Source organism: Corvus kubaryi, unplaced genomic scaffold (genome assembly GCF_017639235.1).
Source record: "Corvus kubaryi isolate FWS band 111438036 unplaced genomic scaffold, C.kubaryi_AGA036_p1.0 37387, whole genome shotgun sequence".
Lineage (NCBI taxonomy): Eukaryota > Metazoa > Chordata > Aves > Passeriformes > Corvidae > Corvus > Corvus kubaryi.
This window is the reverse complement of record NW_024581129.1, coordinates 10728298-10745653: the sequence shown is the minus strand read 5'-3', so window position 1 is coordinate 10745653 and position 17356 is coordinate 10728298. Positions and strand designations below refer to the sequence as shown.

General features: G+C 43.7%; 3 protein-coding genes across 7 annotated transcripts in view; 2 read left to right on the top strand and 1 right to left on the bottom strand.

The window, feature by feature from the left end:
- ABAT (4-aminobutyrate aminotransferase) overlaps window positions 1-7614 on the top strand; it is a 50134-nt gene extending 42520 nt beyond the window's left edge. For all 5 annotated transcript variants that reach the window (XM_042037100.1, XM_042037104.1, XM_042037103.1 and 2 more), the window contains 5 exons: window positions 611-748; window positions 1924-2091; window positions 2829-2975; window positions 3992-4103; window positions 5409-7614. In XM_042037100.1, the coding sequence (XP_041893034.1) occupies window positions 611-748; window positions 1924-2091; window positions 2829-2975; window positions 3992-4103; window positions 5409-5530 (687 nt within the window). In that variant the 3' untranslated portion in view covers window positions 5531-7614. The remainder of the gene's footprint in view (window positions 1-610; window positions 749-1923; window positions 2092-2828; window positions 2976-3991; window positions 4104-5408) is intronic.
- A 369-nt stretch (window positions 7615-7983) lies between these two features.
- TMEM186 (transmembrane protein 186) lies at window positions 7984-10284 on the bottom strand. The gene is made up of 2 exons (XM_042037106.1): window positions 10229-10284; window positions 7984-9597 (listed from the first exon to the last, which is right to left on the bottom strand). Exons 1-2 carry the CDS (start codon window positions 10256-10258, stop codon window positions 8860-8862), a joined length of 768 nt encoding a protein of 255 aa, XP_041893040.1. The 5' UTR covers window positions 10259-10284; the 3' UTR covers window positions 7984-8859.
- Window positions 10285-10306: 22 nt separating this feature from the next.
- PMM2 (phosphomannomutase 2) lies at window positions 10307-17173 on the top strand. Its single transcript, XM_042037107.1, has 8 exons — window positions 10307-10410; window positions 10642-10753; window positions 11683-11759; window positions 12336-12427; window positions 13125-13224; window positions 13677-13752; window positions 14896-15011; window positions 16036-17173. Exons 1-8 carry the CDS (start codon window positions 10345-10347, stop codon window positions 16138-16140), a joined length of 744 nt encoding a protein of 247 aa, XP_041893041.1. The 5' UTR covers window positions 10307-10344; the 3' UTR covers window positions 16141-17173.
- Window positions 17174-17356: the final 183 nt, after the last annotated feature.

The window sequence follows — 17356 nt, the reverse complement described above, 5'->3', positions numbered from 1 at the left end:
CCCTTTGGAAACCATTGCTTTGCACAGCCTGCAGAGGATGTGGCCCTGAGAGTTGTGAGGAGGATTTCAAGCACGAACGCAACACTAATTGCAGCAACTGGCACTATGAGGTTAATGAGAATTATCTATCAGCCCCTTACAACAACAGGATTTCTGCACTATTTCATCTGATTAATTTTAACATATCTGAAGTGAGTGACTGGAAAAAGTAAATTTTCCAGATTACCTTTTCTAATATGTTAGCAGAGTTTTGGTTTCTCACACAAAAATCTATCCCCTTCCATATCACTTAGGTGGAATGACAGCAGTGGCACAGTGAGCTGCAGTAGTGCTCACCACACTGCCAGCTGAACCTGGCTAGAGCTTTCACAGCACTGTAGATAAATGTGCAGCTAGTTACAGTGTGGTTAGGACATGATTTAAACCCATTCAGGAACAAGAAGGCAGTCTTAAATGCTGGAGGAACCACTTGTTAATCCTTTGTGCTTCTGGTACCTTTAGAGCCAGGAATGTCTACGCAAAGTTGAAGTTCTGCTGAGATTTAATCTTGCTGGGAGGAAATGTGCAAATGTTCTGGAAGGAGAACGTACCATAAATGTTTGTTTTACAGGTGGAAGACCTGATTGTAAAGTACAGGAAAAAGAAGAAGATTGTGGCTGGAATCATTGTGGAACCGATACAGTCAGAGGGTGGGGACAATCATGCTTCAGATGACTTCTTCAGAAAGCTACGAGATATTGCCAGAAAGGTAATAAAACATTTCTCTGTGCACTCCGTGGTAGCTAAACATGCACCCACACATTCTGGGTGTCCCCAGAGGCTTTGCCCTGCCCCAGGCTCTTGGAGGGCTTCACAGGCCTCCTTAGCAGCAGTCAGGGTAGTTATGTACCACATACAAGCAATGCCTGCTCTCTTCCATTTGATCCACACCTAATGGTTTCCTCAGTCCAATAAATTATCTTCTAATTTGAGAGTGATAGAGAAATTACTCTGATTCATTAGCTATGAATTTTTTGGGTGTGTTCTTTAAATGATAATGCTAGTTGGTTGAGGAGGTTCAATTTCTGAAGAAGCGGATTGTGAAAAGTATAAATTTTTAATGACATGTTTTTAATTGCAAACAAAAAAAAAGCTGAAACACAACTTAAGTCTGGCCATAGTGCTGATGTTCCAATAAAACAATGAAAAGGACAGATGTCTTGGTACTTGGAATATAAAGTTACCTATTTAGAAGCTATGACCTTCAGTAATACCTACTCCATGCTTTTTTTCATCCTCAAAACATCTGTGTGCTGAAGAGATGCTGCCAAAAGTACTTAACCATTGTTTTTAAACACAGTATTGTGATGTAGCTTGCTCTCCCTGTCACAAAGTTTGTACAAAATAGTCCTTCACATAAAAACCCCACACTGCCAGCTCACATGAGTCTCTCTTTCAGGAGACACGTCTGAAAAGGCAGCTTTTCATGCCCCCTAAACTGAACAGCTCATGCTGCTGGTATTGCCTCTGTGCAATGTCCTACTCAGACTGGTGGCAGAGGCTTCATATTTAAAACAAAGCCCCTAGAAATGACACTCTGCTTCCCTCAGGGGCTTTGAAAATGCCACCTCTGCTCCTCCCAGATGTTTTCAGGTATCCTCTAGAAATGCTCAAGACTATATAAAAACATGTACTTTGTGAGTATAGGTAGAAAACAAGTTTCTAGTGCCTTCCTGAAAAAACAGCTGGATTTTTAACTGTGAAATCTAACACACTGTGAGTGGCATTGATGGAGGGATTGAGGAGGGAAGGTTGGGGCAGTGAAGGGAGAGGAGGAAGGGGTGTTGCCTGTGAGTAGCTTGTGTTTATGTGTTCACTAAGGGAGGTGTTTCTGTTTTGGGAAGGAGGGCTCACATTCCCTGCTCCTCACATCTGTCTCTGCAGCATGGCTGTGCTTTCCTGGTGGACGAGGTGCAGACGGGAGGCGGCTGCACTGGGAAATTCTGGGCACACGAGCACTGGGGCCTGGATGACCCAGCTGATGTGGTAACATTCAGTAAGAAGATGATGACAGGAGGATTTTTCCACAAAGAGGAGTTCAGGCCAAATGCTGTAAGATTTTCAATGAAACTTGAACTCTGTGCTAGTTGGTGACCCCCTGAGGAATGACTGTGACATGCATAGAAGGGACAAGGTTTCCTTCAGCAGTGCAGGTCCAGCTGGATGGGGCTGCTGTTTTACAGAAACTTGCTGTGTGCTCACACAACAATTGTCATCACCTCTTCACTTTTATTCCAGTTGTTGTCAGTCACCAAGGTGATCAAGCTGGTGGGGGGGAGAGGAGAACTGAGTTTAACCTAATGGAACAAAGCTTCAGTACAAAATCCAGCCACAAACTCACTCCTTGTCCTGTAGGGCAACTTGGGAACTTCAGAGCCTATATGTCAGCATTAGAGATTTTGTCAGCAAGATTTCTTCTTTGCACTAATGACATTTTAGATGTAATAAATGGAAAAAAAGTAGAATTAAGGGGAAGAACATAAATCTTGATGTAAAAGCCTGTATAGATGATGGTTAGTTCCTGTCATCTATAGCTGCGTTTCAATGAGACGTCAGAGCAGCAAGGCAGAGTGCAGTAAATGAGAAGCATGAAGTAGTCACCCCGTGTTTCAGCTCAGCAGGGCAGTGGGATTTTGCTTTACAGAATAAAAAGCAGGGGGGTTGGTGAGATTAGTGCATGCCTTTTCATACACCACGTTTGCATTGCCAGTGTGATGCCTTGCTTTTCTTAATTTACAGTGATTTGCCTGTTAACATGTTCCACAACTCTTTTTCCACCCTTTCCCAAGCCCTATCGGATTTTTAACACCTGGCTTGGAGATCCATCCAAGAACCTTATGCTTGCTGAAGTCATTAAGGTTATTAAAACAGAAGACCTTCTAAACAATGCAACCCATGCTGGGAAAGCACTGCTGACTGGGCTGCTGGATTTGCAGGTAAACATCTGGAAGGATTGTAGATAAGAAGGAGAAATTTCCTGATGAGGTAGGATCTTACCTCATCCATTTTAAACACTTGGACTGAGGAACTCCAGCTGGGGTCTAGACCATTATAATAACTTCAACATGAGCCTGAATAACTGTGTCATTTGGAATTGAAGTCAACTTTCTTTTACTGACTTAAACATGCTGGGTTTATATAGCTTAATCCAGTATAAAGGGTAGTTCCCAAAATACCTTAAGGTATGAACTGCAGCTAATTAAATTACTTCGTAGAAGGTTTTGTTACCATAAGCAGCTGGTATTTAATTGTCCTAAAGTTCTTTTTCAAGGAAGATGCTTTCATATTTTTTCCTATTCTGCTGGGTTGTTGAAATAAGAAAATTGTATCTTTCCCTCCCTTGTTTAAGGGAAATTCCTGACAGCTTCTACTATGGAGCTCTACAGTCAGGCATTTAAGCATAGGCTTGTGGTGCTCACCTCCCAAAGGCATTTTGCACAGGACAATCCCAGACACAGTCTCTGCTCTCTCCACAGCTTTAAGACACAGCAGGCAGAAGAACAGAAAATACTATAATCTCATACTTTGGAGGGCCAGAATACAACTAGTTCTATCCAAAAGATTGCTCTTCCAAACGATGAGGATTGTAATTGAGAGCAGGTGATGCAGATGCTACTGGCAGGTGTCTCAGTGCAGGGTAAGAATGAGCTGGTTTCTAGCCCCAGTGCAGATGATTTATGCTCAGGTTTTCCTGGAGTCCACTGTAGATGTAAGTAAGGTGTGTTAGGCTCATTCCGAAGAATATTCTACTTGACCCAGCTGATGGGCCAGATTCATTCTCCCTCCCTGCTTTGTGTTGGGCTCTGCAGGCTGAGCAGGACGTGAGGCTGTGTGAGGCTCCACTCCAGCGGAACGAGGAGGCATCAGGGTTTCCACCTGGCAGAGCCAGGCTTGCCACCAGATGCCCTCTGTTGCAGCACCTGCCATGTGCTTGTCTCTCCTCTCTCTGCAGGCTCGTTACCCCCATCTCATCAGCAGAGTGAGAGGAAGAGGAACCTTCTGTTCGTTTGACACTCCAAATGATGCAACTAGAAACAAGTTAATTACAATAGCCAGAAACAAAGGTAAGAAACTTTGTATGTGTGGATGAGCTTCATGTGACAAACAGTAGCACAGGTAATGCTTTACATTTTCCTTTTCATATGGTGCATGTGTATTTCAGTATCAGAGGACAGCAGTGAAATGACAAAGTTGTGGTTAGACTTCTCTGGAAATAGTGTTGTCAGAGATCTGAGAGCAGTCTGTTGCATGGTGTGTGCATTTACCAGTCTCTACAGGTCTGAGGTTACTGGAAGAGATCTGTGTAGGGCACGAGTTTTTGTGACATCAATTTCATAGTCCTCTGCAGTGACCTTAGGTGCCCATGGACATGGTTTACTTCTAGAAACAGGAAAGTTAGAAGAAAGTTAATGTCACTCAGGAAAACACAGGGAGGAGAACTGTGAATTCTATAAATACGTAATTCCTATACCTAGGAATACCTAATGATGAAGTATGAGTGCCTAAAATGGGCACAGATCTAAAGTGGCATCCCTCTTTTCCCACAGAACTATTACCAGCTGCAGACAGGCCCAGGTATCAGGAGGGGAACCTTGGTATCTACACCTAACATTCTCTTTGAATTTAAGTGTGTGGGCCCTGTGTTTGCTGCTGTCTGGTTTTGCTGTTACTCCTATCTCTTGAAAGAAGCAGCCAGAGTGCATCTAAACTGTGGTGAAACCAAAATTTTAGAGTGTAAAAGACACCATTTTTTTTCTTGGAAACTAAGCCAACAGGGAGACAAGGCAAGTGGTTTGTTGTGGGTAAACCAAGGCTCTGCTTTGAGGCAGGGTAAGCTCAGCTTAGTAATATGGGTTCTCATTGCTCAGACATTTCCAAGAACTGATTTTGGGCTAAAAAGTACATTTAAAGCACTGCAGGCAGCGGTTTGCTGGCACTGAGGCATTTTAACTTTTTGTCATTAGAAATGAATTAGTTTACAAACCAAATTGTAAAGAAACCTCCTGTGTCTTGTTGTGGGACCGAGATACTTAACCAGCAGAGTACTGCAGCTCTGAAATCTCAGATGCTGCTTGATCTCTGTGCTGGATGGATTCTTTCCATTGCTGTCAGGATTAGTCCCAATACTCCAAGTGTTTATATAACAGCTCTAGGCACACACCCACACACACCCACAGTGTCATTCTAAGCTGCTGTGAAGCTTGAGGCCATCCACACCACAATGTGCTGTATCATGGTGTGGCTAGCAGGATGTGGGGAGCTTCTGCTGGCCCACCACAGTGAGGTTATCCTCATTCAGAGACCTGAATTTTTCTGGACATTTGGCAAACATGGAAATGACTTGAAGACCTATTCTGTGCTCATTTCAGGTGTTGTTCTGGGAGGCTGTGGAGACAGATCCATTCGTTTTCGTCCAACACTGATCTTCAAGGATCACCACGCACACCTCTTCCTGAACATTTTCAGTGACATCCTAGCAAACTTCAAGTAAAAAGCAGTTCCCTCGCACTGAACAGCTGATTATGAAATTAGTTTGCATTAATTCATGTCTTCTCTACTTACAAGATAAGTGTAAAGTCATAAACTGAGGTTTGTGTTCTGTCTGTAATCCTGCCCAAGGCAAGCTGCTCCATGCACACGTGCCCCAGGCAGAGCATTGGCACTGGTCACCAGCAGGTACATGCAGCTGTCCCTCACTGTGCATTCCCTAGAAAATGTGGCCTGATGCACTCCCTAGAACCTCCCTCTTCTGGCCTGGGCCATGTTAACTGCAGAGTCCTCCCTACAGCCATGTCCCTGACTCTCCACTGTCTGAACAGGACCTGGTACAGTCTGTTTCCACAGGTGACCCTGGTAGATTTGTGTCCAGAAGCAACAACAACTGTGGCCAAACACGCAGAGCCACACGCCTGCCACACAGAGAGTGCCATTCTCTAATGGCAGCTGGAATAAAATCAGTGTTTCAAGGAAAGCTCTACTTTCCACCACTGCCAAGCACAGTATTTTAAAGAATAATTTCCAGCTTTATTCCCTCGAGTACAGGCATCTGCCACACCAACTGCATCAGGGCACTGTCAGCTCTGCCCAGCCTGCACTCACTGCTTCAGGGGCACTGGTGCCCTCAGCCACACCTGCAGTGCTGCAAGTGGCACTGAAGCCCTTGTCCTTTTGTCCTCATCATGGATGAGTTTTAAAACTTTTGACTTCTCTTACAAGCAGACTTGTACAGAGAAAACTCTACCCTGAAGTATGTAATTTGACAAAGCTTAGAGAACCATGCAAAGCACATTCTTCCACTTCTGCCAGCAGTCTAGAACGATTCCAGATTATTTTACTATTTGCCCAGAACACACAATAGCCATTAATTTATCTATTACAACTTCTACACGAATACTTGAGGTATTTTGTAAAACTAAAGCAGAAGTGCTTTATCTTAGCCATTATCTGGTATCAGAGCCACTACAGTGAAGGCCTAGTCCTGACTGCACATTTATAATGCAAAGTAATTCTATTTTTGTTCTAATAGTATATTCTAAGTCATCAATACTTCAGAGATCTTCTAGAAAGCCACAGGATCAAAAAATGTGTCAACAGTTCATTAATTTGTTTCTCTTCAGAGAATTGTTTTGGACGTCTCTTTACTGTTTGCTGAAGGCTGACTTGAACTAGATCTGGTGCCTTTCTTTTTCTTGGTGAGCATCTGGATTTTGTTTACTAAGTTTAACTTTTTGTTGTGCACCAAAAACAGGGACCACAATGGACTTTACAGTTGCCCTATCAGGACCTGACCACAATTTTTAAGTACATAATAAGAGACAGAGAAGTTAAAAGATTTACATGTTTAATACAGCTACCAAAATGTGAAAAGGTTCCTTACCTGCTTTGAGAAGCGTTAATCATGGTTTTCCCATTTTGAAGTACTGGTATGGGAAACTCAAGCACAGTCACTTCTGCCAGCTTTAAACCCAGTGGGATTTCTGTAAACCTCTGCAGAAAGCAGAACTCTGGTACCAGCTGGGCAGAACCTGAGCAGGTTTTTGAACAGAGGTTGTAGAAATCTGGGGGAAGGACCGGTAAAAATTGGTGTTCAACAAAACCTCATTGTCATCGCTGTCCTCGTAAGCATATTATCAGCAAAAGGAAAGTCAAACCAAGAACTGGATTTGACAGCATTTTGGGAATTAGTTTGTTCAACATATCAGTGCAGTAGTTTTAGTGAATGTCTCTAGCAAGTCTTGTACTTTTACAGAAGCAAAGGTCCAGTAATTTGAAGTCTTACCACGTCTTCACTTTTATTATAACTACTCTAGGTGTTTTTATAATTTTTACTGACACTCAGTAACTGTATAATTGTGTACAACATGTTGATGAAATCGTTAGAGAATACATAGAAAGCACTGCAGCTGAAGCATATAAAGTTAATATTGTTTACAGCATACTGTGGACAGTGCCAAATAAATGTTTAAACAAATACTTAAGTACACTTCATGGTGTAACTAGTAACTGTACACAGATTCATAACAAATGACATCAATCGTGTAATCAATATTCTTAAATAAAATATTTATAATTGAACTTCTCCAGGGCTTTTCATTTTGCACCCAGTACATGCCTAAACTGAACAATGAGTGTGTATTAAATACATCTTGATGAATATAAACCTCCAAAAAACACAGTGTACCTGTACAGCCCACTTTATTTTGCTGCCATGGCATTTACACCAAGGAACATTTGGATTTCTTTTGATATTGCCGTGCCACACAGTATCAGCCACAATTTAAACTTGCAGAACCCCATTAGGAAAAGCTCAACATGAATAAATAGTAGTTCAGGGTTACCCTGTGGCACTTAAGTGGCAATTTTACTTACCTGCCTCTGCTGATCCACCAAGAAACAGAGGTTTCACTTCACATGAGGAAGAAATAAGGGAAAGAACACTCCAGATTATTGGTGAGGGTCAGTTTATTTGCCAGTTTCAAATGAAATAAGAGCTAGAAGAGTGGTGTGAGGAGTTACCTTGCTTCTGACAGTTCAAAAAATGCGTTACGTGTTACAGGTGGTAAGTTTGGTTCTTTCTTGGGTTTAAATTCCTCATTTCTACTGAGGTTTTGGAAAAGGAAGAATCATACCAGTACCATGAAATAAAACCACAATCCTTCACAGACACAGGTGCTGCATTTCCCATTCCAATGAAGAATGGCAATTTCTGTAAAAGGCTCCTGAAATAGTGTCCCAGCCTTTAACTTAACAGCTGAGCTGCCAGTGTCTCTTGGAGCACACACCCTTGTTTTGCCCAGTTCCACTCCCATCCTGGAGGGCCCTCCTGAGGCCAGGACACCCCCCATGCCTCCCCAGTTCCCTCAGCTGCATTAACACATAAGCATGTCTTTCTCTGACATTCAGCAGTACTCATCATATGGATGTACCAGACCAGCTTTAATTTCCAGAGCCTTCCCAGCCAACCTGAAATTGGCTAAAAGAAACGGAGTTTGCAGTGAGGATGCTCTGGCAGCTCCTGCATTTCATTTCAAGAGTTTTTTCATGTTTCAAAACAACCGAAGAGGCCAACTGAAACAAACAGTCAGGGTCAGCCCCAGTACTTTGGCCTCCTACGGCACATTACTGAATCTGACATGGAACAGACACTCCTCACACCTTTAATCCAGTGGGCTGTGCTTTACCACTGTGACTTTCTACACTGAGTGCACTTAGAGCAGGCTTTGCACAGGAAAAGGACAGAGATGTAGTTTGGTAAACTACTTAAACCTCATGGAACAATGAACATGCATCATAGAAAAACACTGGAAATGAGGTGCTGTGTCACACACGTTCTCCAAATATTTGAGTAAACTTCTGTCTGTCTACAATCTGGCCATACTTAATTGTAAAATACAAAGTATCTGTACTGTTAGACCGTTTGAACTGGAGAAGTAGCTCCTCCTTGGTATCTCCAACTTCATCCAAAGTCACCACTGTCTCTATGGGACAGTAAATGTCATTACGTCTTCCCCAAAATGTCAAGTGGGCCACTCTGACAGTTTGGCCGGTTTCACTTAAGTAGATTAAGCCAATAATTCTTCTGAAAAAGTAGCTCATACCATACAACATTACCCCAGCAAAGACGGCGATGCCAGTTGTATAGAAGAGGATATTCTGAGACACGTGGCCCTGCAGGTAGAGGTAGCAGATGGGAGGCAGCATGACCATGGAGGTGGCAGTCTGCAACAGCTTCAGTCTCGACAGGACCCTGCAGTACTTTATCCCTGGGAACCTGTAGACCAGTTTGAACTCTTCTGTCCTCCTATCCACAGCCTTCTGTTGGACCACAGCAGCAGGGGCCGAATGGGACAGACACACAGACGGCTCTCGCGGTCTCCTGATGTAATTACTGACACCATGAATCCGCTGGGTTTGTGACTGCAAACACTCCCACGAACCAAAAATCCAGGGTGGGCGAGCATCTTCCCTTCTCCATGACCTTATCCAGAGCTCCTTCTGTAGACATCTCCCAAAAGCTGGTGCCGTGCAGACTTTAGTTCTAACTGTGCAGAGCCAAGCCTGTAGGGAAAGAGTCCCACAGGTCATCATTTGAGTCCTCTTTAAAACCCAATCAGTGAGCTCAGAGTTGGTCCCCCGGGCACCTACAGACAGTAGAGCACAAGCCCCAGCTCACTGCAACCTTAAACCAGTGTTCTGACAGGAAACTGATGTTTGTGTTCCCATCCCTCCCTGCAGAGGGTGAGGGAAAACTCTGCTAACACAACTGGTATCGGTCAGCTCAGTGACCGACCCTTGCACACCCCGTGCCTGTCGCTGTCTCAGCAATACCACAGTGAAAGCTGCCTCTACCTACTGAAATCGGCGACTCGTTAAATAACCACTTAAACAGCAATTTTAGGGAAACAGAAAAAAAAAAAAGTATACTAAGCACGGCAAAGGAGAGGACAGCGCGCGCTAGGCCGAAAGAGGGAGCAGACGCTGGGAACGCGCAGAACTGAAGAGAAAAGGCAGGAAGAGAAGTTCCGCGCTGCCCCCGCCGTGCTGCAACACACGCGGGCACGCGTCTGGGCAAGGACCCGTCACCGAGCGGCCCGCGACGGGATGGGGACAGGGATGGAGAAAGGGGACGGGAAGGAGATGGGGAAAAGGGCGAAGGAGGGGAGAAGGAGGGGAACAGAGAGCGGCCCACCGCAGCAGCCGCAGCCCTCAGCGCCGCCATGCCCCCGCCGCCTCAGCGCAGCCGCGCCGCCGCCCCGCCCCGCCCCGCCTCTCCGCGAGGGGCGGCCCCGCCAGCCCGCGCGCGCCATGGCGCCGCCGCCCTCAGCGCTCTGCCTGTTCGACGTGGATGGGACCCTCACGGCCCCGCGCCAGGCGAGTGCGGGACGGGGCTGCGAGCCCGCGGGGAGCGGGGCGGGCCGCACACCGCATCCCGCCTGCGAGCCCGCGGGGACCGGCGTGTGCCGCACGCTGCATCCCGCGGGCTCCGTGGGCACCCTTGATGCGCTGCTTAGAGACCCGCGCGGTGCTGCGGGCTTGTACTGGTTGTTGCGGAATGGAGGCGCTGGCCTCTGGCAAATCTGACGGCTCTGTTTTGGACCCCAGAAAATCTCGGCGGAGATGGCGGCGTTCGTGCAGCGGCTGCGGCAGAAGGTGAAGGTGGGAGTGGTGGGCGGCTCGGACTTCGCCAAGATCCGCGAGCAGCTGGGCGAGGACGGTAAGGGCCGGGCTGATGCAATCCGCGCTCTGGGGCCCGCGGGGAACGCGTGAAGGTTACGTGGAGGTTAAACCCCGTTCATCCTCCTGTTGCCTTGCTTTTAACTCATCCTTGGTGGTGTTGTGTTGCGCTCAGGACGAGGAGCTACTTACCGGCAATTGGAAATCGCAGCCTGTTTGCACTGTACAGGTATCTCGGTATCAAATTAAGAGGTTGTTACTGAAGGTGAAATTCTGCCGTGGTGACAGAGCCTCGGGAGGGCTGTTTCACACTGCTGTGTACAGTGGAATCGTGCATGTGACATACACGTGTGGGCTGCTCAGCTGTCGAGCACATCCCTCAAGGACCTGATTTTGTTCACTGTGCGGTTATGATACAGCAGTGGATTCTTGCCTTAGTCCTTTATTTTTAATGGTCTTTACCTAATTGATGCCACTGATAGCCTCCTGCAGTCCCCAGACAAATCAGTTTGTTTGGCTTCCCAGTGGTCTCCAGTAAACCATATCATCTTGTGTTGTGCTAAGAGTCTCACAGCTCCCAGGCATCTGCTGAAGATTAGTGACATTGAGGAAACAAACCTAAAAGGGCATTATTTGGCTTGCTTTCTAGCCAGGCTGTGTGCCAGGTGTTTGCAGTGTTTGAGGTGTTTGATCATTTCTTTACATTTAATGCAAAGAGTCACTTGCAGGCAAGGAAGAGCCTCTAAGTAAAACCACAGATAAACAAATGACTTCATGTGATTTGAGGTGTGCGTTAATCTTAGTGAGAAATGGGACTAGCATTAATCTTGTGCTTCATGCTATGCTGCTGAAACTTTCATGCTTTAGGAGCCAATGTTTTGTGTATTTTAACCTATTTGACATATAAGACAATTCTGCATGAAGCATACAGGGGAAATGATGAGTTACTGTCTTTTTGCTTGTTTGCAGTGATTGAAAAATACGACTACGTGTTTCCAGAAAACGGCCTGGTAGCATATAAAGATGGGAAGTTCTTGAGCAAGCAGGTAAGTGTGAAATTTACAGTAGTGGGGAAAAAGAAATTTGCTAAGCAAGATTTTTAGTTTATTGCTACAGGGTAGTCTTCTGTAATCACCTTTCCAAAGACCAAAATTACTGCTGGTTTCATGTGTTAGTCCTGTTAATGCATCATTCATTTGGCATGTAATGTTTAACATAAGTAATGGAGAGTAAACATTGAGATCCTGGCTGAATTGGCTGCCTTGACCAGTGGTTCCAGTTTACTGCAGGAACAAGCTCCATTTCTTCATGCTTGGCTGTAGCAGACATTAAATGCAGCTTTTTGTTTAGGGCTGCTGCTTGTGGCCCCCAGTTTCCTTCTGAAGCAGGTACAAGTAGGAATCACATTAAAGGGCAGTTTGCTGTTATTAAGTGAACAAAAAGGAAAATGAGAGCCTTTAGTTAGTACCATGTGAGCATCAGCTGATGTTACTGATTGAAGGCATGTTTGTTTCTCTGTGGTATTAACCATGCCTGATTACCCAATATCTGTGTCTTCCATGTGACTTGCTTTTAGAATCTCAAATTCTGGACCCTTGGTTGAATGGTGTTTGTTTTGTTAGAGCATTCAGGGCCACCTGGGCGAGGACATCCTTCAAGATGTCATCAACTACTGCCTGAGCTACATTGCAAAGATTAAACTGCCAAAGAAGAGGTATGTGCACACAGACAGCTCAGTGTGGCCAAGTTCTCCATGCTGGGATGTAAAGCTCAGCTCAGGTGCTTAGCAAAAAAATGAGTAATTTCTGCCTAGGGAGCAACAGTGTGTGTGTGAAACAGAGCTCCATCCATGCATACAAAGACAAGTTCTCAGCTGGAGCACAGGGTTTGAAATACTGACGCGGTGTTTTTATATCAGGGGGAAGGAGATTCAGTTCTGAAGTAGGAGTGTTCCCTTGCCATGGTTGGAATTCAGCAGCACAGTGTTTTTCAGAGATGAGAAGTGCAGCTGGACCAGCTGTCCTCACCATCTGTGTGATGTGTGAGGTGCAGCTGCTCAAGACACTGAAATGCACCGTGTGAGGCAGGGCAGGACACTGCCCACATTGCTGTCAATTTTGCAGCTGCACCCCGAAACTGACAGCCTGGCCTGTCAGGCTCTGAGGTTGATGGGATGCTCCAGTCACACTTGTAAAACCAAATCATACCTTTAAAAGTTGGTGAGGATGTTGTTGAGGTTGCCAGATTCAAAGTTCAGAAGACTTCCTGGTGCCAGAGGTGTCTGCATGTTTGGGGTTTACGCATACAGTGAGACAGCTGCCTTTAGAATTAAATGGAGACTTATTATGATATTTAGTGTTTTGAGCAATTTTCTCATCTATTTTCTGTCTTGCTAATCAATTCTCTTGCAGAGGCACTTTCATTGAGTTCCGAAATGGGATGTTAAATGTGTCCCCCATTGGAAGAAGCTGCAGCCAGGAAGAACGACTTGAGTTCTATGAACTTGATAAAGTGAGTTACAACTCTTGAAAAATACCCAGCTCTCCTGGAGGAGGCAATTATGGCCAGGTTATGATTTTTAAAAAACTTTTATAATTTGTGCAATTTTTTTCATTTTAATCCTTTTTATGTGGTTTAACTAATTTCCTCATTCAGACCTCAGGCAATAAGCAATGTGGTTTTTTGTTGCAATAGCAATGATTACTTGCAGAAAGGTGGGTTTGGCTCATGTTTTTAATCCAATATCCAGAATACTGAACTGTTTCTATACATGGGGTTCCTGAAAAACCCTGTCCTAGGTAAAGCCATAATTTCTTGGTGTGCTCTTTGATGTAACCATTCAAGGCAATAAAACCATTCTTTTATTTAATATTTTTGGGATGTTTCTGGGTTATCTTTTCATTGATAAATCAACACAGCATGTATGTAACTGATGTTTTGTTTCCTTTTTTTCTTAACAACAGAAGGAGCATATAAGAGAGAAATTTGTAGCTGATCTACAAAGAGAATTTGCAGGCAAAGGCCTCACATTTTCTATAGGTAAAACTTTAAAATAATGTCATTTAAAACATCAGTTAATTTAAATTTCATTTAAGTCATACTCTCTTATGGCTGTGACATCCCATCTCATTTGTGTGACAGGTCTCTCTGGGGGTGGCTGCAGGCAAGACTGAGCATCATTTTCCTTTCAGGCTTTTATTGGGACAGTTTAATTGAAATCCATCAACAAAGAGAACTTTATTTCTTGTCATCAGTTCATTGTCCTGTAATGTCAGTTGTGTGACTGATTCTGCTCATTTTGGAGCATATTCCGTGCTTCTGGTCAGTCAGAGTTGTTCCTGTGAATCAGTTTTGATCAGAACTACTCCCTCAGTGCTGTTCCAGTTGCCCTTGGTTCTTCAGCTGTACCTGCATTGTGTGGGAGGAAAGAAAGAATCCAAGGGCAAGTGCAAGCTTAAGGAAAAAAACAATAATAAGGGGGAATTAATTTTTCATGCATTTTTTTCTTTTTTACCCTCTCCCCTAATATATCACTATATTCCTGCCTTTTATTACTTTTCAGAATTGCATAGCATGGTTGCCATTAGTGCTGAAGTGCTAAGGCAAAAGTGAAGTGCAGTGTAGCTCTCCTCTCTCCTTTATGTTGGAAATACCTTTTGGACACCTGCTTCAACTGGGAATCCTGCTCCTAGGTATTTGTGAAGGCCAAGGGCTCAGAACTGGAACAGTTCATTGTCCTGTTAGCATATGCTAAAAGGGCCGATTTCTTCCCTTTCCTACTCTGAAAGCCTTAGAAAGTCTTTTGCCTGTGATTTTATGGCTGTACATACACCAGTGGCTGTGTTCATTTGTGTCCTTTCTTTCTAAAAGAGGTTAAACATAATTCTTTTTAAAAGGTTCACTTGGAGAGCAGTGAGTATTTGGGAACATGCTCAGACTTCCATATTTGTTGAATGGATAACTAATCTTCTCTGAATCTCAGCTGTGGTAACTGATACCCTATAAGACACTTTCTGTACTTGCAGGACTTAACTCGGGGCTCTCATAACATTTCTGTGCCTTCTGCAAAGCTCCTTTTGCCTAAAATCTTACCCTTATCTTAGTTCAGGGTTTTTTTCACCTCCTCTCCCTTCAGAAATACGTTCTTAAAATGAAACAAGTCTTGGTTCCTCTCTCTCCTAGGAGGGCAGATCAGCATCGATGTGTTTCCAGATGGCTGGGATAAAAGGTACTGCTTAGGAATTGTTGCCAAGGATGGATACAAGACTATTTATTTCTTTGGAGACAAGACCATGCCAGTGAGTATATTAGCTTGTTATATTAATTTGAGAGCTGCTGTTTTTTAAACCACAAGGACTGTAGGTTCTAACCTTATAACCTTAATCCTGACAAGAGCTGAAGTCAGGATGTAACAGCTGTATGTCCATGTTTACCTGGCTGCAGCTGGGAGGTTTTCCTTCTGTTTCCTGAAGTGAACACAGGGTTTTTGACTTAACAGAGGTTTTAAAATTGAACTCCTGTAATTCTGTTAAACACCTAGGTGACATGACTCTGTGAAACTGATTATCCTGCTTGGTTAGTGTAGATCGATGATGCTTGTTGGCTGGTGTTTATTAAATATATTTATTTCCCATCTTATTTAACACTGTGCCTTTGCTCACTACTCTTGTCTGTCTCCACTCTGGGGAACTGAATATAGTCCCTGTCCCTCATCATGGGGCAGAGCTCTGCAGGGCAATTCAGAGGCTTTTAAAAACCCTGAACAGAGACCTGACAAGAGCTTGTGAGAGCACTGGCAAGCACAAGGACTTGGATGAAATTAAAGCTGTCTGAATATGGCCAAGGGACAGTGCCAAGCTAACTTTTGTAAGAAAAGGCTTAGTTTTATAAGAACTCTCAGTTATAAAACTCTTCAGTTACAAGGAATTTTATACATTTTAAAAGGTAAAGTTTTATAAGAAAAAGACAAGCTTGAAATTAAAGTTTTTTGCCCCCACATCAGCTGCAAAAGTAATTACCTGTCCCTCTGGCACAGAGTTTACAGACAGTTCATTTTAAACCCTCTAAGTGGCAGTGCAGCATTTCCAGAGTGTTGAAGTACTAAGAGCTGATGCTGAGCCTGTGAAAGCAGTGAGGCAAACAGAAATTTGGGAACAAAGCTGTGGATTTTGGGGATCTGTGCCCATACAGTGGCAGTGCTGTTGTTCACTGAGCCTCATCACTGTGGACCCTTGGAAAATGTCCATTCTTTCCCTGTTTCTCTTCATGTTTTCCTTTTTGTGACTCTATGTTAAATAAAATTAAATCCTCTTCTGCTTCCAGGGAGGGAATGACTATGAAATTTTCACAGACTCCAGAACAGAAGGCCACAGTGTCACATCCCCACAGGATACAAGAAGAATCTGTGAAGAGCTATTTTTTAAATAAAAGACTTTTAGAATTCACACTTCCAAGATGGTTAAAACAGCAAAATAACTTGAAACATCATCTTCATTCTGTATTGTTTTTTTGTATTTGGTCATGAATAGCAGGTGCTTTGCAGGTCAGTCATTACTGAAGGGAAATGTTTCAGTTGAAGACCCCTTGCTGGCTGAGGGAACACAGCAGAGCTCATTTAGCACCAGTCACATGAGTACTTTGTTTTCTTTCTGTTTGGTTGTGGGGTTGGGTTATATTTTGGGTTGGTTTTTAAGATACCTGTAAGTTTTCTTACCAATTTCTTACAATTTAGGGGGGGAATGGGAGGCATAATCTGCCTCTGATTGATTCACGGTCTCAAAATTGACCTGCAATGCTTGATCCCTAGTTTTTTATGTTGAAGCTGCTTTTTAAAAGATGCAGTTGGTTTTTTTTAAAATACTTACCTTCTGCTAGGTGAATTAACATGAATTATAAGACAGGTGGGATTGTCTTGTCTAAAACTGGAAGATGAGTAGAAGGGAAAGGTTTTATTTCTTCCTGGGGGTGGGAAGATGGAACTGAGCCAGAAGTCCCTGACCACCACCCCTGGCAACGCTGGGCCAGTTGGTGCCAAAGTTCCCTCCTCAGGGTGGATTTGGTGCCAAGGCACAATCAGGCCATGGTACCTACACTCCTTGCAGAACAAATCTAAAAAATAATTAGTAAAAGTTAATTAAAATAATTTCACATCAGCAAAATCTATTTCTGTCACTTTCTGATCATATTCTGAGATTCCTGATTAAGGAATTAAGGGTAGGTGAGATTTTTCATACTACAAAAATGACCTAAATTATGTTTCTATTAAAAATCAAATCAATGCCTGACACTTTGTGTAACTGTTAATATTACTTTTCTCATCTGACATTAGGAAAGTAATCTTGAGTTACGAATGGTTTGAGAATAAAATCTCATTTTATCATGAAAAAATACTGTTCTAATTGTCATCTTGGCAAATAAAATACTTAAAGCAGTGCTGTTGCATGGTGCCTGTCTGTACAAAGAAATGAGTGACTTGAATCTTTTCAGTTCCGAGTTCATGTGATACTTGCACAATAAAAAAGCAGAACAAGGAGGGGGAGCTGTAATGCACCTCATGCACCAAAACTGTTTTGTCTTCTAGCACACTTCTTTCCTACGGTAATTCCTGTTCTAATGGAGCAGACTTAGGACCAGAACTACCTGT